Source organism: Pelodiscus sinensis, chromosome 5 (genome assembly GCF_052426305.1).
Source record: "Pelodiscus sinensis isolate ZL-2025 chromosome 5, ASM5242630v1, whole genome shotgun sequence".
Lineage (NCBI taxonomy): Eukaryota > Metazoa > Chordata > Testudines > Trionychidae > Pelodiscus > Pelodiscus sinensis.
Genome location: NC_143056.1, coordinates 38,535,700 through 38,559,995, shown reverse-complemented (window position 1 = coordinate 38,559,995; position 24,296 = coordinate 38,535,700). Strand labels below are relative to the sequence as shown.

General features: G+C 45.2%; 1 protein-coding gene across 1 annotated transcript in view; it reads right to left on the bottom strand.

The window, feature by feature from the left end:
* The window catches only part of SEL1L (SEL1L adaptor subunit of SYVN1 ubiquitin ligase), an 83,002-nt gene that overhangs the window by 27,112 nt on the left and 31,594 nt on the right, over positions 1–24,296 (bottom strand). The window contains exons 7-15 of the mRNA XM_075926760.2: positions 22,715–22,768; positions 22,576–22,635; positions 21,501–21,582; positions 20,629–20,783; positions 17,935–17,991; positions 7,111–7,179; positions 3,177–3,254; positions 1,991–2,053; positions 533–620 (exon numbers count right to left, since the gene is read on the bottom strand). Coding sequence (XP_075782875.2) covers positions 533–620; positions 1,991–2,053; positions 3,177–3,254; positions 7,111–7,179; positions 17,935–17,991; positions 20,629–20,783; positions 21,501–21,582; positions 22,576–22,635; positions 22,715–22,768 — 706 coding nt within the window. The remainder of the gene's footprint in view (positions 1–532; positions 621–1,990; positions 2,054–3,176; positions 3,255–7,110; positions 7,180–17,934; positions 17,992–20,628; positions 20,784–21,500; positions 21,583–22,575; positions 22,636–22,714; positions 22,769–24,296) is intronic.

Genomic DNA, 24,296 nt, shown 5'->3' with positions numbered 1-24,296 from the left:
AACCCGGCAGCACCCCAGCCGCTCTGCCCCAGACGCCCCTAAGTCAGCCGCTGCTGAAACTGACCAGCGGCTGACTCAGGGAATCCTGGGGCAGAGCAGCTGGGGTGCTGCCGGGTTGGTCCTGCAGCGCCAAGGGGCGGTGCTAAGGGACCAACCTGGCAGCACCCCAGCCGCTCTGCCCCGGGCTTCCCGAAGTCAGCCGCTGGTCAGTTTCAGCAGCAGCTGACTTGGGGAAGTCTAGGGCAGAGCAGTTGGGGTGCTGCCAGGTTGGTCCCGCAGCGCCGAGGGGCGGATCTCCCGCACTCCACCTCAGACCCCTCATAGCTCCCCCTTCCGATTGTCCGGCATATCTGATAATCCGGCACCCCCTGGGTCTTAAAGGTGCTGGATTATTGGAAGTTTACTGTATTGTGCTAGGTGATGTAAATTCCTGTAATAAAAAGAGAATATTGATTCACAGATGTTAAAACACATTCCTATTGTCCCAGCACTATCTAATGAATACTCAATGCAACATTCTGAAGCCACTTACTATAATACATGGAGCCCAGTTGAAGCTGTCCATCTACCCATCCTTGCTCTGCAGCCTTCTGGAAATACTTTAATGCCAGTTCATAATTCTGCAGGAAGACAGATCCAGTCATTATAGAACTGAGTAAGGTGGCACACTAAGGAGCTATATCCTAATCAAAATGGATTATATGCCCCATAAAATCTAATAGGATATATTTTTGCTGACAACAGGAGAATAAATACATTATGCTTTTTATTCAGCTACGTAGAAGAGTTACATATAAAACACAAAGAACAGTTCTGTTGTGCAAGACAACAATATGATGAAGTTGTGAATAAGGTTACTATCATTCTGGGAGTGTTGCAGGAAGTACAAAAAGTACTCCATTTAGTCTGCAGCAAGGGAGATTTAGGGAAAAAATTCTAACTATAAGGGTAGTTAAATTCTGGAACAGTGTTTCAAGGGAGTTTCATAATCCCTGTCACTGGAGGTTTCTAAGAACAGGTTAGACAAATGCCTGTTGGGGGTGGACTAAGTATACTAGCTTCTGCCTCAGTGCATGGGACTTCTTGACTATATGACATTCCAGCCTATGTTTCTACAATTTTCATGTACTCCTCACGGTAGAATATTCCCTAGTACTAGTTGGCATGTGAAGAACATGGAGATATTAACTCAGTCTTTTAGGACACTCAAGAAATCACCAAAAATACTTCATACGTTCTCCAACAAACCTCTGCTTCAAAAACCTATGCTAGCAGCTATAAGATGGATATTCACAAAGTTCTGAGACGGCAACAACTGATTGCAGTGCTGTGCATAGACATTTTGTTTAGCTAAATGGAATCAATACTCTATACCGTTTCAAGAGAAAACAGCTCTAGAATCTCTTAGCTGCACTATTTAGTTTTCAAATAGTTTAGCTCAATGTATAGACATACCTTGAATTTTGAATATATCTGTTTATAAAGCTGAATACCTAGAGCTCCAGGAAGATATATCTTGCACATAAGATCACTATTAAGCCAACTGATGTAAATATTTGTCCCTGCAAATTTCCACAAGAATCTATACATAGACTTGTGTGTCCTTGAACCAAGAAATAAAAAGGAATAGTTGTGTCTAATTGCAAGACAAAATAAAGGTGGATTTTATACTAGATTTTGTACTTTAAGAATGTTTTTCAGTCCTGTGACTAGTAACATCTTTAATAGACACTGATAATTCAAGTTATTTGAAAATATTGGGGTATTATGTTTCTCAGTAATTGAGTTTTACTTTCATGACTAATATCAATAGGATTTGAACAACTACAATATTGCATGGCACTAAAAATGACTACCTATCAAGGAAAAGTCAGCAAAGAAGGTTATGTAACCTAATACTTATATCTGCCTATCACCAACCAGGTATTTTAGAAATTGACTGGTTTTTCCACTAGGCAATCAGGACTGACAAGATACTATTCATACTTACCACTGGAACTCCTCTTCCATACAGATAAGCCATTCCTAGCCCACTCTGCCCAACAGGATTACCCTGACAACAAAGGGAAAAACACTTAAGGAGGGGAAAAAGGTGGGGCTGGCTACAAGTTTTACCATTTTCTTTTATATGCCCTTTAATGCTCTCTAGTAAATAGATACTGTTGAAGATTACAGGGTTTATTAAAATGTCTGTTAAAGTATCAGAGTCTCAATTTAAGTATTAAGGTGCTGGTCTCCCCTTGGTGCCTATTGTGCTATCTTTATCCTGTTATCACCTCATTGATTTCATTAGAACCAAGATCCTGTGCTGTGCCTCTCTGATACAGCATAGAATTTGTAGGCCAAGGGGAGGTGTTACTAAAGTTGCTTTCAGTCACTCTGAGGGCTGGAGGAGCCCCAGTGCAGGAATAGCCTTGGGGCCCTACGTTACAACAACCTCTCTAGAATAGCCAGAAGTAGTGAGTTTTTGTCCACAAAAGCTAATGATACTATATGTATATTTTTCATAGTTTCTAAGGTGTCACAGGGCCACTCGTTTTTTAATAGTTGTTTTTAAAGTGCATGGACAAGAGACACAATCTGCAGCCCATGACAGAACACCATAGCAGTTCAATTTATAGCTATGCTACACAACCACGTAGGGGAGTATATGAAGAATACCACACACATAAGCACAAAATGCAAGGGAAATTTAGAGATGTATTTAAACATCTAAAACAGATCCAATAGTTGCAGGTCATAAGAGAAGCATTGCATCTGTTGAGCTGAAAAGACTCTACGAAGCACTGTGGTCAGGAGCTAATGTTTAGGTCTCATGAAATAGTCTATGCAGCACTTTAAAGACTAACAAGATGGTTTATTAGGTGATGAGCTTTCGTGGGCCAGACCCACTTCCTCAGATCATGTGGGTCTAGCCCACGAAAGATCATCACCTAATAAACCATCTTATTAGTCTTTGAAGTACTGCATAATCCTGCCTTTTGTGTCAGCAATACCAGACTAACACGGTTACATCTCTATTACTATGAAATAGTCTGTGTTTGTAAAATACTTTACATATGATTTTTTAGCTATTTTAGTTCCAAAATATGAAATCAAAGGGAGACTTCTGTGAAACGAGCACTTTGAGAAGATATGGCCTTTATATTTCTAACTCGTGAGTAAAGAAAACATACCATATCAGCAGCTTTCTTGAAATATTGAAGAGCAGTCTCATTGCTCTGAGGTATAATATCACTTCCTTCTGAATACATCTGGGAAACAAAAGCACAGCTAACAGTTAATTAATAAAGGGGCATAGATTAGTTTTAGATGGGAGAAGTGAAGAACCTTGACCAACTTTCCACGTGCAAATCATCTTTTTTATGGGCTGTCTTTGGAAATACACAAAAAAGTTACTGTTTAGTGCAAATGTTAGTATATATAGATAAGAAAAGAGGGTTACTCACCCTCTGCAGTAACTGACATTCTTCAGGATGGGTGTCCCTGTGGGTGCTCCATCATAGGTGTTTTGGCGCCACAGTGTGCCTGGCCAGAAGATTTTACTAGCAGTGGCTTTGTAAAGAAGCGTTACATGTGCTAGGCGGCTACTGCGCATGAACGAGATATGGTCACCTCAGTTCCTTCTCTGCCTCGGGAAAGTATGGAAATAATATTGAAGCAGAGGGAGGAAAGGTGGGTAGTGGAGCACCCACAGGAACACCCATCTAGAAGAACGTCCATTACTGCAGAGGGTGAGCAACCTCCTCCTTCTCCTCCGAGTGTCCCTATGGCTGTGTCCAGACTCAGGGGTTTTTTCGGGAAAAGTAGCCTTTTTCCGAAAAAACTTCACCTGCGTCTAGACTGCAGCCGCGTTCTTTCGAAATTAAATCGAAAGAACGCGGCTTTTCTTTCGACGGCGGTAAACCTCATTTCACGAGGAAGAACGCCTTCTTTCGAAAGTGCTTCTTTCGAAAGAAGGCGTTCTTGAATGTAAATAGGGCTTCTTCGAAAGAGAGCATCCAGACTCACTGGGTGCTTTCTTTTGAAAAAGCGGCTTGCTCTTTCGAAAGTTCCGCGTGCAGTCTAGACGCTCTCTTTCGAAAGAGGCTTGCAGTCTAGACATAGCCTATGGGTGCTCCACCTTAGGTGACTACAAGCAGTTTATCCGCTGGAGATGGGAGCTTTGGACGGTGTAATGTCCTTTAGGACCGTGGTAAGGATTGCATGTCCGAACGCAGTTTCTCTGGACATGTATGAGTCCAGAGCATAGTGAGCAGCAAATGTATGAGGAGAGGACCAGGTGGCCAATTTGCATATATCGGACAGGGATATGACCTGAAGGGATGACGGCACTGGAGGGGTTTTTCCTGATGCAGGAGGCACAGCGGCGGATACGCTCCTGTCAGCAGCTGCTTGTTGTGGGGAGTAAAGGGAGTGCAACGTTGCTGGCTGAGATGTGGGTGCCGGTAGAGCCCTTTGAGGCGGAGGAAGCACTGACATCCGCGCGGCTTTTTCACGGGGCTTTGTTGAAGAGCGGTGCAGTACCGGCGGCTTCTTAGCAGAGGCTGTGCTTGCCGGCACCGAGGCTGCGTCTGATCCTGAATGCGCTCTCTGTGGCGCTGCAGCCTTATTCTCCCTCGTCCCCGATCCCGATGAAGAGGATCGTGGGACAGATTCAGAGGGACCGCAATCACCCACCACCAATATATCGGGTGGCAGGGATCTAGTTGGGGAGATCCTTAGTCTTTTCTCCCTTAAGTCCGGGGACGAAATCCGTCTCTTAGGGGTTTCTCCCCCGCTGTTCAAAAGTTTCTGCCCTGGGATTCAATGCCTTATCGAGGAGCAAAATGCAGGACAATGTAGCACTTTAAAGACTAACAAGATGGTTTATTAGATGATGAGCTTTCGTGGGCCAGACCCACTTCCTCAGATCAAATAGTGGAAGAAAGTAGTCACAACCATATATACCAAAGGATACAATTTAAAAAAATGAACAAATATGAAAAGGACAAATCACATTGCAGAACAGAAGGAGGATGCGGGACTTATCGAGGAGAAACATCTTGAGCCTCAGCTCCCTGTCATGCTGAGTATGGGCTGTCATTTTTGAACAATGCCTCCACTTATGGAGAGTGTGGCTCTCCCCCAGGCAATGTACACAGAGCGAATGCCCATATGAAATAGGCATTGGCTCACTACAGAGGCTACATTTCTTAAAGCCCGGAGATCCAGGCATGATTGTTTGTCAGTTTCTTTCTGAGAGTTTTTTTTTTAAGCTTATCTGCAGTTGGTAACAGCAGGGAGCCGCTGTAAGCCACGGCTCTGATGAGGTGTTCAGAGGCTTTGCTTCACCACCCTCCCCCTTTTTTTGTAGTAGATAAGATCAAACGACAACAAAAGAACTCTAACTATATACAATTAACTAACTAACTACAGGTTCCCTGAGGGAAGGAGAACTACTGTGAGGAGAGAGATCAGAAGCTCTGTCTGCATTCAGGGACGGTTAAGAGGAACTGACAGAGAAGCCGGGTGCGCGCGAAGCTCAAAGAGCGCGAACGGCGCGAGCTGTATCCTGCACACACATACCTGGCTGGAAACGGCTATTCAAAGCATCCGAGCTGCGGTGCGGGACAAGCCCGACACCATGAGTGGAGCACCCACGGGGACCACTCGAAGAGGAACTAGGGAGTTAGGGGAAGGATGTGAGAATAAACACTCATCACCCTGAGGAGCCATGCTGAAATATGTGCTCTCTTCTGTTTGGAAGAGGCAGATCTCATAGCTGAAGCAGGGGGAACTGCCTTATCCGACATCGCCGCTGGTGATAGTAATAGCGGGGATGCGGGGTGACCAGGGTCCGCCCCTTGTCTGAGGGAGTGTTCGAGGGAGATCAGGTTGATCTAAAAAACACTTTGGCTCTCCTGGCCCCGGCTGCCAATTTTACACTGAGGGCAATAAACTGCACTGTAATTGTCCAGACAACGTATGCACTGAAAGTGCTAGTGTGGCACCATGATTGACAGCCTACGAGGATAAAACAGCATTTAAAGCAGAGCCCCCAGAATGCTGTGAAAAACACTAAGAATATTTTTTAAATCCGTGAAAAAAAAAAAAAAAATCTCTCAACCTTATGTGAGGAGACTGGAGCTGAAGTTGAGGGAAAAGAAACTCCTCAGCGCAAGAGAAAAGAGTCCTCTGAGAGTAAGTGCAGGGTACGGAGCCCGTGTCTGTCTGTGTGTCTGAGGGAGACACTATTCTTTTTTTTTTTTTTAAAAGGATAGTAAAAATGTATTAAAAATATAATGAAAAGGTTAACTAAGTAAAGGAAAAGAGTAGCTGTCTCTTTGAGGAGAAATCTGCAGAGCGCACTGCAGGTTCCGACCAATGCCGGTGACAGCAGAGAAGGAACTGAGGTGATCATATCTTGTGCATACACATTAGCTGCCTAGCATGTGTAGTGCTTCTGCGCATGTGCAAGCTAGCTGTCAAAACAAAAAAATTCTTCTAGAAAAAACTTCCAGCCAGGAGTGCTGTGGTGCCAAAACACCTAAGGTGGAGCACCCACAGGGACAGGACTCAAAAAAGAAGACTAAGTGCTAAATAGCTGACTCATAAAGATACAAATACACATCTATAAAAATAAATGGTTCATTAATCAATAAGATGATGTTGATTAGGAGACTTCTTGGGAAATTATTTTATTTAATCAATTAGCATCCTGAAAAGAGTTGAGCTAGCATATTGATCCATTAGCAGTAGTGTATACCATATACATATAGACCTAATATGCTTCAGTCTTAGGAATTCATAAGCCAGGGCTAGAACTCTGGCATTACTGTGTCTGCTTAGGGAGTTTCTTGCATTTTCCTCTAAAGCACTGAAGAAGAGCTTTGTGTAGCTCAAAAGTGTCTCTCTTTAATAAACAGAAGTTGATCCAGTAAGACATTACCTCACTCTCGTGGCCTATTTTGTTTTAAAATGAATTCCTGATTGAGAAGTTTAAGTCTTTAATTAAGCAACTAAATAATCATCCTGGTTTTCAAACAGCAGAGAACACAGTAGCGCCCCCCCCCCCCCAAGGAAACAGATGTCCACATCTGCATCCTCTGGAAAATATTTATATCTTACCTTTCCTAGAAAAGCCATGGCATGCGAGTTACCAGCATTAGCTGCTTGGTTGAAGTATTCAAATGCTCTCTGTGAGAAAAAAAGAGTTGAAAAGTATTTTAGTCAATAAAAGCATTTCCTCTCCATAAACAAATAGTGTTTATAGATTCTAGATTACTCTCCATTGGTAACAGGTATGTTATCAAATATTGCTTGTGACATACAGTAAAGCCGTGGTCCCCAACCCGGTGCCCGCGGGTGCCATGGCGTCCGCCGGGCCCTTTATGTGCACCCGCAGAGCAATCTGGGCTGGCCCCGCCCCCGGGCGTGCGGCAGATGCCAGCCCCGGGCGCATGCCCGGCCCCGGCTGCGCCGCACGTGCCGGTGCCGACCCTGACCCCCGCCCCCAGGTGCGCCGCACGTGCCCTGGCCCTGGCCCTGGCCCCGGCCCCCACACATGCCCTTGCCGGCCCTGGCGCCGGCCTTGGCCCCGCCCCCAGGGGCGCCATGCGTGCCCTTGCCGGCCCTGGCCCCGGCCCCGGGGGCGCCACGCGGAACCTGGGCAGCCCGTGCCCGGGATCGTGGCACATGCCGGTGCCGACCTCAGGCGTACGGCGCATGCTTGGCCCCGCCCCCAGTCACGTGGCCTGTGAGTGGCCCAGTCCTCATATGCGCAGCACGTGAGCGGCCCTGCCCCCAGGCGCCCGGCAGCCCCAAAACGTTGGGGACCACTGCAGTAAAGGTTCCCAGAGGAAGATGAACATCCCTTGCTATGCCTTGACTTAGGAAATGGAGTCAGAAATAATGCAATTCATTTCAATTTCAAAGGAGCTTCATATCAACCTGTCTCAGAAGAGGACTTCTTTAGGCACTTGCATAAGAAAAATCCACTCTGAAGTTACAACTCTTTCCATAATCCATTTCCTTTTTTTCCTCACAGAGGGTGCGTTTCCCTCCCACTGCCATGGAAAAGGCTAAGCACAGTGTCTGATGACACCTCCCATGCATAAAACTTGCTTGGCCTTCATCGAGCTCCAGAATGGCTAACTATTTAAACACAGAACAGCCAAAATTATGACCAAGATTCTAACACAAAGGTAAGTGTTACTACTGGGATACAGGAGATATATTCTGTATGTTATGAGAATGGCATTTAATTAGACAGTTTGCCCAAGTCCTCTGAATGATTAAATGTACATAGTAGGAGATTTCCCCACATAACTCTCCAATTTGCACTAAACATTCTCAACAGTTCACAATCCTGCTGGAAGGGCATAACAAGTGGAGTTCCACAGGGGTATGTTTTGGGACCAGTTTTGTTCAATATCTTCATCAATGATTTAGATATTGGCCTAGAGAATATACTTATTAAGTTTGCAGATGATACCAAGCTGGGAGGAGTTGCAACTACTTTGGAGGATAAGGTCATAATTCAAAAGGATCTGGACAAACTGGAGAAATGGTTTGAGGTAATTAGGATGAAGTTTAATACAGACAAATGCAAAATACTCCACTTAGGAAAGAACAATCAGTTTCACACATACAGAATGGGAAGTGATTGTCTAGGATGCAGTACTGTAGAAAAGGATCTAGGGGTCATAATGGACCACAAGCTAAATATGAGTCAACAATGTGACACCGTTACAAAAAAAGCAAACACGACTCTGGGACGCATTAACAGGAGTGTTGTGAGCAAGACATGAGAAGTTATTCTTCTGCTCTACTCTGATCAGGCCTCAATTGGAGTATTGTGTCCAGTTCTGAGCACCACATTTCTAGAAAGATGTGGAGAAATTGGAAAAGGTCCCCAGAAGAGCAACAAGAATGATTAAAGGTCTAGAGAACATGATCTATGAAGGAAGACTGAAAGAATTGAGCTTGTTTAGTTTGGAAAGGAGAAGACTGAGAGGAGACATTAAAGCAATTTTCAGGTATCAAAAAGGATGTCACAAGGAGGAAGGAGAAAAATCCGTCCGGCCCTAGCTGCGGGCCATTAGCCCTGGTCTAGATGGACCTGGGTCCTGCTGTGAAGGCAGGGGACTTGACTTGATGACCTCTCGAGGTCCCTTCAAGTTCTAGTATTCTATGATAATTTGCATATTCAAACCAGCCACTCTGCGCCTGGCATACCCTCAGAATTCATGAAGGTAATACTACATTTTTCCAGTTGTGAGCAGTCTATACAGATGAGCCCTACTAGTGAAGTCTAACTCCTCCCAATAAACTTAATTGCAGGGACATGTGTACAGAATGTTTTCCAGTCCGGTAGATATTTAATTCAATTTTGTGCTATTCTGAGCTGAATGCTCAGGACTGCTTGATGTCAACTGGGAAAGATAATTTAAGTTGGTTAATTTTAAAGTTCAGTTTCATCAGAATTAGTTACTGGCTCTAAGAGGCATCCCTGATTTTGAATGCGTGATTGATACTTGAGAGGTGAGTGGGAACACTTTATCACTAAGCAGTCAAAAAATTCGTTAAGGATTTCAGATTGCCTCCATCTTTGGTGCAGAGTCTGTGGATATGTCCAGCCTGCATAATACACATGGATGAAAAAGGATCATAGAATCAGAAGACTGGAAGGAACCCTGAGAGGATCAAGTCCCCAGTACACATGGAAGGACCAAGCACCATTTTATACCAGGTTAGACAGGTTTGTCTAACCTGCTCTCAAAAATCTCCAACCACAACCTCTAGGCAATTTATTCCAGTAGTTAACCACCTTGACAGTTGAGAAGTTTTCCCCAATTTCAACCTAAATCTCCAATGCTGCTTTAAGCCCATTGCTTCTTGTAGAATGATCAGAGGTTAAGGAGAATAACTATTCTTTCCCCTGACTAACATCTTTTTAGGTACTTGAAAACTTTATGATGTACCATTTCAGTCTTCTCATTTCCAGACTAAGCAAACCCAATGTTTTCAGTCTTCCCTAGTAAGTCATGTTTTCTAGACCTTTCATCATTTTTGTTGCTCTTCTCTGGACTTTATCCAGCTCTTTCCTGACATGTGGCTTCCAGAACAGGAGACAATACTCCAGGGAGGCCCAATCAGTGCGTAGTAGAGCAGAAGAGTAACTTCTTGTGTGTTGTTTACAACACTCCTGTTAATACATCCCAGAATTAAGTTTACTCTTTTTTGCAACTGTGTTACACGGTTGACTCATACTTAACTTGTAATCCACTATGACCCCTAGATTCCTTTCCACAATACTCCTTTTTCTAGACAGACATTTCCCATTTTGAATGTGTGCAATAAGGGAGTTACTCACCTCATGCAGTAACGAGTGTTCTTCGAGATGTGTGTCCCCGTGGGTGCTCCACTCAAGGTGAAGGGTCGCCCTGAGCCGCAGATCGGAGCTTTTCAAAGCAGTTTTCCCCCTGTTGAGCCACGCATGCCCAGAGGGTGTCTCGAGCCCTTCCCGCCCTCTGCAGCGCGCGGCTCAACCCCCTCCCTTTCAGTTCCTCATCTCCGCCCGAGTAATTTAGACTCCGTGCAGAGGGGAGGAAGGGAGGGTCGTGGAGCACCCACGGGGACACACATCTCGAAGAACACTCGTTACTGCACGAGGTGAGTAACTCCCTTTTCTTCTTCGAGTAGTGTCCCCGTGGGTGCTCCACTCTAGGTGACTACAAAGCAGTGTTCAATATATGGCTGGAGGGAGCCAGAGTCAATGTTTAGCGGTGGTAGAGAGCACCGCTGTAGCTACTGCTGAGTCCTGTGTAAGTTGCGGTAGGATTGCATAATGTCTGGCAAACGTGTGATCTGAAGACCACGTTGCTGCTCGGTAAATATCCCTTAAAGGGACATTGTTCAAAAAGGCTGTAGAAGCGGCCGTGGCTCGAGTGGAATGCGCTCTTGGGGGGCACTGTAGTGGTTTATTGCCCAAGGTATGACACTTGACTATGCATGTGGAGATCCATTTTGAGATTCGTTGTGATGACAGGGGTGTTCCCTTAGAACGCTCAGCGATTGATATAAAAAGTCTTTCGGATTTATGAAATGGTTTTGTTCTTTCCAGGAAGAAGGCGAGAGCCCTCCGAATGTCCAGGGTATGCAGAGTGGCGTCCTTCTGTGATGCATGCGGTTTCGGAAAAAAGGTAGGTAGTACGATCGGTTCATTTACATGGAATTCTGTACAGACCTTTGGCAGGAATGTTGGATGAGGTCTAAGTATGACCCTATCCTTCGTAAAAACTGTGTAGGGGGGTACTGCCATTAATGCCCCAATTTCACTCACCCGTCTAACAGATGTGATAGCCAATAAGAAACAGACTTTCATAAAGAGAAATGGGAGTGGTACTGTAGCCAGAGGCTCGAAAGGAGGTCCAGTAAGTTGGTGGAGAACAAGATTTAGGTCCCATAAGGGGGGTGGTGCCTTATGGGGTGGGTATACGTTGTGGAGCCCTTTAAGGAATCTTTTAGTGATAGGATGGGCAAATATGGAGAATCCATCAATGAAAGTATGGAACGCTGTTATTGCAGAAAGATGTACTCTTAAAGAAAAAATTGAGAGTCCTGATATTTTAAGGTCTAGAATGTAGTCCAAAATCATATGTAATGGTGCATCACGGGGTTCTACCCTGGTTCGCTGGCACCAGAGGGAAAATCGAGTCCATTTCTGTAGGTAAGTTTTTCGAGTGGACTGTCTCCTACTGTGGAGGAGGATATCTTTCACTTGTTGGGAACAGTGATTTTCTATCTCCGAGAACCAGAGAGTAGCCAAGCCTGGAGGTGTAGGGTGTGGAGCTGTGGATGCAGTATCGTTCCATTGCTCTGAGATATTAGGTCTGCCCGGTGAGGTAGCGGGTAAGGAGGGTGTACTGCTAGCCTGTGGAGGTACGGGTACCAAGTTTGGCAGGCCCACGACGGGGCTATCAGGATGACTAGGGCTCCGTCTGTGCAGATCTTGCGTAAGGTTTTCGGGATTAACGGTATGGGGGGGAAGGCATAGTGAAGGGGGGCTGTCCATTTGATTAGAAAGGCATCCCCTAGGGAATGTTTGCCAAGTCCTGCGAGTGAGCAGAATTGGGGGCATTTGGCGTTCTGGGTAGATGCAAAAAGGTCTATGGATGGCCATCCCCAATGGTTGAAGATTGAGTTTGTGACCTCCGTGTGTAACTCCCACTCGTGATCTGAGGTGAAGTTGCGGCTGAGTGAATCTGCTCTGGTGTTGTTCACCCCGGGGAGGTAGGATGCTACCAGGGTGATCTGATTGCGGATGCATGAGTTCCACAGGCAGATAGCCTCTGCACAGAGGGAGCGGGAGCGGGCTCCGCCTTGCCTGTTTATATAGAACATTGTGCAGATGTTGTCCGTTAGAATGCGGACCGTCTGATTGGCAATGTCGGGGGCGAAGTGTGCGCAGGCATTCCTTACTGCTCGCAGTTCGAGGAGGTTGATGTGTAGTCGTGCCTCGGATGGGGACCACCTTCCCTGAACGCCGTGGTCGTTCATATGTGCTCCCCAGCCAAGGAGGGAAGCATCTGTAGTAATCTGTACAGTGGGTTCGCTCTGTTGGAATGGAACACCTGTGAGGAGGTTGTTCGGTATCGTCCACCACCGTAAGGAAGCAAGGACGTTTGGTGGAATAGTCACCGTCTTGTTGAAGGAGTGTCGTGATGGTATGTATACACTTGCTATCCAGAGTTGGAAGCATCGGAAATGCAGACGAGCATGGTGGACGACATAGGTGGTGGAAGCCATGTGGCCCATTAGTTGGAGGCAAGTAAGAGCTGTAGTGGTAGGAGTTGTAAGCATTACACTTATAATTTCTTGTATAGTTATGAAACGTTGCCGAGGTAGGTATGCTCGGGCTGTAATTGAGTCCAGGCGCGCCCCAATGAACTCTATATTTTGAACTGGGTGCAGTGTTGATTTGCTTTCGTTGAGTAGAAGGCCTAGACGATTGAGGAGTGATGTGGTCGTACTTATCATGGAGGCAGTTTCGTCCTGTGTTGAGCCCTTCAAAAGGCAGTCGTCTAGGTAGGGAAATATGATGACATTCTGGCGTCTGAGGTACGCAGCGACGACTGCTAGTACCTTTGAAAATACCCTCGGAGCTGACGAGAGGCCGAAGGGGAGGACATTGCATTGGAAATGATCCTGGCCGAGAGTAAAGCGTAGATAGCGTCTGTGGGCGGGATGGATAGTTATATGGAAATACACATCTTGTAGGTCGAGGGCTGCGAACCAGTCCCCTTGATCTAGCGCAGGAATGATTGTTGTAAGTGTGACCATTTTGAAACGTTGTTTCTTGAGAAACCTGTTCAGTTTGCGGAGGTCTAATATTGGCCTCCAGCCCCCCGTTTTTTTCTCGATCAAGAAGTAGTTCGAGTAAAACCCTTTCCCGTGGAACTCTACTGGTACTTTTTCTATGGCTCCGATAGAAAGGAGGCGGTCGATCTCTTGTTTTAGTAGAGTGTCATGAGAGGGGTCCCTGAAAAGGGACGGGGTAGGGGGAAGGGTAGGTGGGGTAGTGGTAAATGGGATAGTGTATCCTACTCGAATTATTTCTAGAACCCAGCAGTCCGATGTTATGGATTCCCATTGTGGAAGGAACGGCCGCAAACGGTGGGTAAATAGGCAGCCATGTTGTGTTATTGCTAGATCGTGAGGGAGGTAGTGCAGACCCTCGACCACGACTTCAAATTTGCTGTTTGGAGGACTGGGTAGTTGGTGGGCGACCTTGATTAGGTCGTCTTCTCTGAGGTCGTTGCCTTGGTCTAGTGTCCTCATAGGGTCTTTGTGGCCGGTTGTATTGCCCATATCTGTAACGATTGTAAGTGTTATATGGGGTGTATCGCCTGCATTTGAAGGGCGGTGTGTACATGCCCAGTGTGTGAAGTGTGGTCTTTGAGTTCTTACTGTTATGTAGCATTTCATCTGTAGAAGCTGCAAATAATTTTTGCTTATCAAATGGCAAGTCTTCTACTTTTGGCTGAAGTTCGCGGGGAACTCCAGACGATTGTAGCCAGGAAGTTCTGCGCATGATTATTGCAGTCGCTGTAGTTCTAGCTGCTGTGTCAGCAACATCCATTGCCGTTTGGAGGGCAGTGCGAGCGATGGTATGGCCTTCGTGGACTATTGCTTTCAAGATGGCTCTTTTGGATTCAGGGAGATGTGGTATCAGTTCTCCCAGCTTCGAATAATTATCAAAGTCGTGATTCGCTAAGAGGGCAGAATAATTTGATATTCTTAGTTGTAGGGTAGAAGAGGAATATATTTTCTTTCCAAAGAAGTCGAGTTTTCTATGTTCTTTGTCGGTACTGCCATTCTTGTATTGCGGTGTCTTCGCTCTTTGCTGTGCAGATTCAACCACTAAAGAGTTTGCTTGTGGATGCGTAAAGAGGAAGTCATTGTCTTTCGGAGGAACGAAATATTTCCTATCAATCTTTTTGTTAGTCGGTTGGATGGATGCTGGTGTCTTCCACAGATCCTCAGATGTTTCCATGATTGCTTCATCAATCGGCAGGGCAATCTTACTATGTAGCGTAGGATGCAGGTTCTTTAATAAGTGGTGTTGTTTCTTTTGAACTTCTTGTAGGGAGACATGCTGACTTGATGCTACCCGCTTAAATAGCTCCTGGAACTGTTTGAGGTCATCAATCGCTACAGTATCTGATGGTATCACTGCATCGTCCTGTTGGGTACTCAGGTCATCTGGGTGAGTGATGTTTATAGATTGAATATCGGATTCATTATCCGAAAAGCGTTCCTCCTCCTCCTCCTGCTCTGTGTGTGATGCAGGGGGTAGGGGCTGTGGATGAGGCAGACCTCTCCGAGATGGTGTGGAGTGGACTGAGGACCGGCGTCTATACGGGTCCCATTGGTCCCAGGGCCCCCATTGGGGTGGATAAGGTGGGGGCGGGTAAGACCAGTAGGGGTGCCACGGGTTTTGTTGCGGTCCAGCCCCCTGATAATAGGAACGAGACCCCCTTGGCGACGTCTGTCGCGAGGAATGTGTCGTATGGCGGTCATCCTCTAGAAAGGGAGCGCCGTGAAAGGACACTGGGGACATCGATCTGGCAGGGGAATGCCTTGCAAAGGATGTCCCTGGTGAGCAGTCAATGGGAGGGGGGCAGGGGTGTTGCTGCCTGCTGTGAGTGTCAGACGGCAGCTGAGAGAGCTCTGTAGCAGACTCCTGCAGAAGCCTCTCCTTATCTGCTGCCGGTGCCAGTGTAGAGCTCTGGCTTGCGATCGCAGCCTGCGCCTGCTGAGTGTTAGGCTTGGTTTGTTGCGGTGCGGGTTGTTTCAGCGGTGCCGTCCCTTTAAGCAGCACCGGGGTTTTTCGCGGTGCCGTGGCTTGTAACGGCACCGCGGTTTGAAGCGGCGCCGGCTTTTCTTTCCGCCCGGGTTTGTCAGCGCGTTCTCGGGATGGCTCCGAGGCAGCGCGCACCGGCATTGACGGCAACCGTGAGGATTTCCCTTCTGCTTTATTAGCAGGGGTCCTCATATTTCTTTGTCCCTCTCCCTGAGTCTTGGTGGAGGAAGAAGGCGGGAGAGAACGAGAAGGTGAAGTTCTTTGTGCAGCAGGTTTCAATGGCAGGGGGTTTTCAGCTTGCGGTCCCCCTTGCTCTAAAGGCTGAAGAGCCTTATCAAATAAAATCATTCTTAGGCGGAGCTCTCTGTCTTTCCTAGCTCTCGCCGTGAGGGAGGCACAGTGCTTGCAGCTGTGGGGTGAGTGGGCTTCCCCCAAACAGCGGATGCATTTTGTGTGGCCGTCAGAAGCCGGCATCGGCTCGCGGCACTGTTCGCATTTTTTGAAGCCTGAGGAGGCAGACATATTTAGCTCCCCGCTTCTTTAAAGTGTTGTATTTCGTTTCTTGTCTTTTTTGTGGTTATATGACTTTTTCTTTTTTTGACTGAGAAGCCAGGAGAGAGAGAGCCCCGGTTCACCCGGGACTCGGGTCTGAAGAGAGTTCAAGTCCCCGAGGGGGGATTTTGTCGTCAGTTTTGCTGTGCTAATAAACTATTTTGTTTTTACTTTTCCAAGAGAAAAAACACTAGGGAAACTAATTTGGAGTAACAGGGGAAAAACTATGTAACCTAACTAATGGAAGAAAATACAGTCTGAGAGACTGTGAGGGAGCTCCTGCTCGCTCCGTCCGCTGACGAGGGCGGTTAAAGAGGAACTGAAAGGGAGGGGGTTGAGCCGCGCGCTGCAGAGGGCGGGAAGGGCTCGAGACGCCCTCTGGGCATGCGTGGCTCAACAGGGGGAAAACTGCTTTGAAAAGCTCCGATCTGCGGCTCAGGGCGACCCTTCACCTAGAGTGGAGCACCCACGGGGACACTACTCGAAGAATGACTGTTCCTTCCTAGATGGAGTACTATGCATTTCTCTTTATTTAATTTCATCCTATTACCCTCAGACCATTTCTCCAGTTTGTTTAAACCAGTGGTCCCCAACATGGTGCCCACGGGCGCCATGGCACCCGCAGGGGCATTTGTGTAAGCCCAAGTGCTCGGGGCTGGCCTGGCCCTGGGCACGTGGCGCATGAATGGTGCCTGAGCCGGCTCTGGGCGCATGGTGAGTGCTGGCCCTGGGAGCGCCGCAAATTAGCCGCCCGCACTCTGGCCGTGCGGCGCCAGCCCCGGGTGTGCGGCACTTGAAGGGGGGGGGTCGTGCCGGGCGCACACGCGCGGCATTTGGGGGGGGGGGAGGCGGCGCCAGGCGTGCGGCATTTGGGGGGGGAGAGGCGGTGCGGGGGGGGGGGAGAGGCAGTGCCAGGTGTGCGGCATTTGGGGGGGGAGAGGCGGCGCCAGGCGCGCGGCGCTTGGAGGGGGAGGGGCAGCGCCGCCCTCTGGCGCCCGGCAGGCGAACGGCCATGTCCCCTGGCGCCCGGCAGCCTCAAATGGTTGGGGACCACTGGTCTAAACCATTCTGAATTATAATCCTATCCTCCAAAGCTTGGCAACAACTACCAGCTTATCATCTGCAAACTTCAGATGTGTACTCTTTATGCCATTATCTAAATCATTGTTGAATATATTGAACAGAACTGATCCCTTTGGAGCTCATCATGCCCTTCTAGCATGCCTGTGAACCACTGATAATGGTTATCCAACCAGTTATGCACTCCCCTTATAGTAGCTCACATTTAGCTTGTATTTCTCTAGAAAGTCATGCAAGATTGTATCAAACATCATACTAAACTCTAGATATAATGCTGAAACAAAAGATGTTTTTGTTTTAAGTTGATTTAAAGACAACTGAAAAGTTCATTCACTCTCTTCCTAGGAATTAATCTGGAATAATAATATTCATGACATACTCCCCTCACATCTGTGGTTTATATGAGCTCTTCACTTCCTACCATAGAAGCTTTTAACAAATTCTGTCTTTGCAGCAAGTCAATTTTTTCCTATTGCATAAGCCAACCCAGCACTGAGCTGGGAATTGTGAACACCTGCAGTACTGAAAACCACACATCCATTTGCTGCTAATTTAGCCATGAAAGAGTATATTGATTGTATGGCAACAGTTCTTGTAAACATGGGCCAGATTCTCATTTCAAATGCATGCTTCTGCACACCATGAAAAGCCTCTCATGCATGCAGAAACTCAGCCATTGAGATATGCAACGAAGTCTCTTAAGTACAGGAATCTGGTGCCATGTGTTTTGACTTCATCTTCCGTGTCAACTAATGGGAGGCAGAGAGAGAATCTGCTCCTACAAATCAAACTAGTGCCTATAGCTAGCTAAGAAAGCCAGTCACAACTGCTGTATCAAGCCAGCATTTAGACAACAGTTTTAGTTTTTCTGGACGCTTTGACAATTCAGTCTCTTGTAAATCACTGTATTGATCACTACGGCATAAATGCCAGCAATGATGTAAAATGGGTACCTGGTGATTTTGCTCCACTCCTCTTCCACCATGTAAATGTAACTGTCCAAGACCAACCTGAAAAATGAAACAAAGACCTAAAGAATAGGGTAACCCCATATATAGAAGCATGCAATTACAAATTGAATAAATTAATCACTTTCACAGCAAACAGCATACCAAATTATTTATCAGAGATAAAAATAAAAGGAAATGAGCTTGAAAACAAAATTATTCTGCTTCATTAGCCACAATAATTTGAGGCACAAGGGTGACTAAAGCAAATGAGTTGATTCCCAGGTTTATTATTCTTGTTATGATATAAAAGATTCAAGGATGTTCATTCTAGTTTTTAAAATGATACCTTCTCCATTCTGTTTGCTATGATCAGGCATCTCTCTCAGTTCTTTTGTTTCATTCTATTAATGTGGATTAAATATAGTGAAAGGGAATCATGTTTACACTATGCAGACAGCAAAACCCTCTACTCAGAGAATAGATACAATGTGGGCAGTGGCAGGCAAAGCTTCCTCCACCTGGCTCTATCAGTGTGCTTCAAACATGAAAAATCAAGGCAAGTTGAGCATGCTAAAAGGAGTCAAAAACAGTTGGAATATGTACACTTGTCCACTGGTAAGTTGACTGAAAACAATTAGTTTTACATGCAATTGATTTTTAAATTATTTGCCATCAATAACAAAACAATAAGGAATTGATTATTGCCATATATTTACAACAAGAGTTAACTGCAACATCTCAGATAGCATTTCAAGATTATTGCTGGCAAAAGCTTTCTTTAAATGACTATTACTGTACATTTCTTTATAACAACTTTTGAACTCCATCAAAGACCACTGACTTCTACTTAATCGTATCATCACTGCCATATATGGCCAATATGTGGTTGGTCCAAAGACCATTCCAGAGTTGTGCCATATTTATTCCTTAAGGTGAACATTTCTAATGTAACATTAGGGCTATGTAGAATTCTTTTGGGTTTTGCCAAACAGAGGCAGACCACAGCAACAAAAGGAATTGAGAATATTCATGGTTAAAGAAGCAGTTCCAGTTAAGTCTTACAACTACAGGCAGTCCCCGAGTTACGCGGATCCGACGTATGTTGGATCCGCAGTTACGAACGGGGTTTGCTGCCCGTCTCCCTGGTCTGCTGAAGAAAAGCAGACCAGGGAGACGGGAAGCAAAGCCTCTGAGGACGCCGGCAGCGGGACAGCCGCGGCGCGTCTGGGCTGTCCGTTGCCCGCGTGCTCCGCGGCTTTGCTCCACATCTCCCCAGACCAGGGAAACGGGAGCAAAGCCGGGGAGCACGCCTGCAGCGGACAGCCCAGACGCGCTGCGGCTGTCCCGCTGCCGGCGTCCTCAGAGGCTTTGCTCCCCGTCTCCCTGGTCTGCTGGTCTCCAGCAGACCAGGGAGACGGGGAGCAAAGCGGAGCAAAGCCGCGGAGCACGCCGGCAGCGGGACAGCCGCGGCGCGTCTGGGCTGTCCCGCTGCCCCCGTGCTCTGCGGCTTTGCTCCGGACGCCTGTGGTACAGCAGCTGGGGCGCTGCCGGTTGGTTCCGTAGCGCCGCTCTGGGCGCTACTGGACCAACCCGGCAGCACCCCAGCTGCTCTGCCCCAGGCGTCCTGATTCAGCCACTGCTGGTCAGTTTCAGCAGCGGCTGAATCAGGATGCCTGGGGCAGAGTAGCTTGGGTGCTGCTGGGTTGGTCCAGTAGCGCCGAGGAGTGGCGCTACTGGAGCAACCCAGCAACACCCAAGCTGCTCTGCGCCAGGCGTCCCCAAGTCAGCCAGCGGTTGAAACTGACCAGCGCTGACTACAGGAAGCACGAGGCAGAGTTGCTCTGCCCCGGGCTTCCTGGAATCAGCCACTGATCAGTTTCAGCAGCATCTGACTTGGGGACGCCTGGGGTTCTTAAGTTGAATCTGTATGTAAGTCGGAACTGGCATCCAGATTCAGCCTGTTGCAACTGATCAGTGGCTGATTCCAGGAAGCCCGGGGCAGAGCAACTTTGCCTCAGGCTTCCTGTAGTCAGTCGCTGGTCAGTTTCAGCAGCGGCTGAATCTGGATGCCAGTTCCGACTTACATACAGATTCAACTTAAGAACAAACCTACAGTCCCTATCTTGTACGTAACCCAGGGACTGCCTGTACTCATAAGATATCAAAGTATGGAAATACTGGTCTCTCAAAGGCTTTCAGCAGTCCTTTACTCCTCCTGAAGGCCCTGCACAGTGATAAGTCCTTATGACCAATGCTCGCTCCAGGACAGCCAATTCTGCTCCTAAACTGGCCTGAGGAGTTAGGGTGTTGCAAAGCTCTCTCTTCCTCAGGTTGTGAGGAAATCAATCATTAGCATGTTGATCAAAAGGAGAAATTGTATTTCCTAGCACATGCACCTACCCCAAAACAGAAAAATAATGCTCATTTTTATTGATGGAATTTTTAAGTTTGACAACCAAGAGTGTTTTGTATCTTAACAAAAATCTTAAAATTTGAACAAAACAAAAATCATCATATAATTAGAAAGCAATTTTCCATCAAAAGAAGTTTCAGCAAAAAATTTCTGATCCACTCTAGTAGTCATGTTAGTTTGGGAGAAAGAACAATCAAGTCTTGAGAGCTTCACATTATTTGCATATCTGCCACTGCTCCAACAGCTTCTGGAAGAGTCCCACTATCATGTCACAATGATTGTACCTGTGCTTGTACATCTCCTTTCTCTGCTAGAAATTGATAATACTGAATCAAATCTTCCTCCAGCATCCCACTGGCCATTCCTGGATTTTCCACTTCATCTGCCAGGCGAATTCTCTGCACCACTGTGCCTCCTGTCAGAGATATATCGCTAGCCACTGACAAGAATACGAGAAGAACAAGAAAAGCAATATGAACTTAATCTACAATGACATATAAAGCAAGCCATTTGAAGACAATTTTCAATGGAGAGCTACATTATTGGCACACCACCACCAAAAAGACTGATTTTACTGAAATCAAACATCCATCAAATCCTATGCACTGGGCACATAAGGCTGTATATTAGCATAAGTAGTTCTCAAGAACAAACTAATTATGCTATGATTTTGTGTAATATAAGTAGGTGATAAAGGAGTGTAGAAAATTTGGTTGAGACTCTGCTTTACCTGGATGCACAGTGCAAGACAGTGTAGAATTAGAGTTCAGATTCCACAACCAGCATTAACTCTGAATTTCCAGAATTCAAAGTATGCTTTTGAAATAAATATAAGAAAAATCTATTACGTTTTTCTATAAATCTTGCCTAGGAATGTCAATTTGTAAAGTACACTGGCATTCTCTGGAATTAAAAGTTCAACATTAAAGGATATACATGGAAGAATGTAGCATTAATTGGTGATGTTGTGAAGGTCAATGTTGTAACAGAGTTCAAAAAAGAACTAGATAAGTTCATGAAGGAGAAGGTTAATCTACCAGCGTGTTCAACAAATGGAAACATAAGAATATAAAATTCTAAATATTTTCAAGTGTGCCCAGACAACTATTGTAGGTAATTCTAGACTTGCTCCTTTGTAAATAAGAAAAAAAATTACCATGATTAGCCACAAGCCGATAGTGAGTGAGAGCAGATTCACAACTCTGAAGGACTCCTATCCCACCCCAGTATCGGTAACCCTGCAAAGATTAAAAAAAAAAAAAAAAGAAACATCCATTATTATACAGCCATTTATTCACTGATGCACTTGTGCTACTTTCATCAACTTTTTACAGCAGCAGAAGTGCTTGAAATTAGACATACTGTTAAATGCTAGGTCAGAAGGATTTCTGGACATGAACCTCTTATTTCTAACACGAATGAATGCAAGAGTAACCAATGAGATTTATGTTTAAATCAAACAACTAAACAACTTTCGATGCTTCAGGAGCAACAAGTTAACACATTCTATTTAAAAGCATTGCATCTTGTATACCATATTCTACATCTGCGTTTTATACTTTCTGTTGGGGAAAACAAGGTCTTGTTTAGGAGCGTTTCGTTTTTAAGGGCCTGACTCTCCTTTCATTTATCCCAGTTAAGTCTGGAGTAAGTTCATTGAAATCCATACAGATAAATACATTCAGAATAGTTGTGAATGGAGACTTGAGTCTTAAGTGTTGGTTTCCACATTCCATGGAAGGTTTCTGTAATAAGTAGTACTGACATGAGTAGTCAATAAGAAACACCAGATACAGTTTTTAAACATTAAATCATGAACATCTACACTTTCAGGATCATTCATGATTTTAATAATTAAGGGTGTATCTATACTACAAAGAAGATTGAAGCTGCCACAGTTGATCTTCCAAAGTTCGAATTAGCAAGTATAGGTAAGATAGCTAATTCGAACTGAGAGGGGCACTCTGGTTAATGCCAGTAGTCCTGTTTCCACAAGGAGTAAGAAAAGTTGAAGGTGAAATGTTCTCCCTTCAACTTCCTGCAGCATGGACAGAACCAAAAGTCATGTTAAGGTACCTCTACTTCAGTTATGCAATTAATGTAGCTGAAATTGCATATCTTACTTTGACCTTGTCCTGTAGTGAAGACATATCCTAAAATATAAAACTAACTGAAAATGGATCATTTCTATTAACTTTCATTCTGTGAATTAGCTATGAAATCTCACTTACTAAAATCATATGCGCTATCAGATTTCCTCCAAGAGCTCCAAAAGTGTAATAAACCAGAGCCTAAAATAAGAACAGAAGATAGTTAACCATTTGCATCTGAAGAGAAATAAATGCACAAGTAAAGATTTTACAGAGTTACCTTAGCTTGACTGGAATTGACACCGAGACCAGATGCATAGAGAAATCCAAGAGCCTAAAATTAAAAATATAAGTCAATAAATATTTGGAAGTTTTAGGATCAGTTTTGTAAATTATGAACAAAAGGGGAAATGTTTAAAACAACAGTAAATGGGACTGGCCACATTTCAGAAACTGATATTGCTATGAAGAAGCAGTGAATATGCATCAACCTTAGATCCGGACTTCACTGCCTGAACTTCTGGAGAGAGGATTTCAGAAAATTTATTTATAGTACAGTTTTTAATTACAGTTAATTGATAGCCAACAAGTATTATAAATACTAATCCATAGACATTTGTAACCATAATCAAACATTTATGCCCTGGAATGAAGACTAATATGTAGTTCCTCTTAACCTCTAGTGTAGATTCATCTAAAGAGATCAAATAGGCTTACTGTATGATAGTGATGGTACAAGTTTAACCTCTCTAATACGGCACCCTCAGGACTCGACCAGTGCCGAAACAGAGAATTTGCTGAATCATGGGAGATCAATATTACCAGCACTAGCAACATTACCAACACTTCCACTGTTTACTGGGCTCGTAGAAGACATTTAGGGGTAAATTAGAGCTAAATAATAGAACAGAACACTGAGAGCCAGGACTGCTAGCGGGAAACAAACTTTATGGTACTACAGGAAACAGTCACACCGAGATAAGTGGACATCTGGCTAACTAAAATCATGCTGGACCATGGATGTTGACAGATCAGAGAGTGCTGGACGAGAGAATTTCAACTTGTGCTGCAATATGAATTCTGCTAGGTGAACAAAGGACTTATCCATTAGCTCTCTCCCTCAAGAATTATTTGTTGTAGTTAGTATTTAGTAAAGAAAAAAAGATACAGGAAGCCCTCGCCATTCTGGAGGTAAAATAAATAAATAAATAAATAAATAAATAAATAAATAAAATCACACACTGGTCAAGAGGCTGGATGAAAGAAGTTGTATAGGGTGGCAGGAAAACCACTTCCAATGTTAGAAAGGGCAAACTGCAGACTGGTTTGTGGGTACCCTGGTGCATTGTCCAAGATGAGTAGCACTTTAAGGAAAGCCCTTTGAATCCTAGGTATTTTCTACTTCATGGACGAAACAGTTGTGGAATATCAGTCTAAAAATAAATCAACCATGACCCAGACCCTTATTTGACCTCCAAAAAGCCAGCTGGCTGTGCTTATTCTTTACCTTTACTGCCTTGAGGTTTAATGTGCGGTACAGCACCATAGGGTTCATCATGCAGTCTCCCACAGCATTAACGCAGAAGACAAGGGTTAGCCTGTTCTTTGCTACCTGGAAGCCCAAAGCTGTCCTTTCCTCCTTGGAAAGATGTTTTTGCAGGCATCCTTTTCTAAAACAAGGCAATTTTGTCTGTGTTGAAAACTTGTTGGGGCACATAACCCTTTTACTGAATAATTTTAAGAAGCTGTGGGGAATAATCCTGCACTGATCTATGGTCTGCTGATGCCGATTCCCCCATTAATTTCATACTATGTAAACTGTGGCTCTTTTTAAAATTCTCAAACTACCCTTTGCTTGAGAT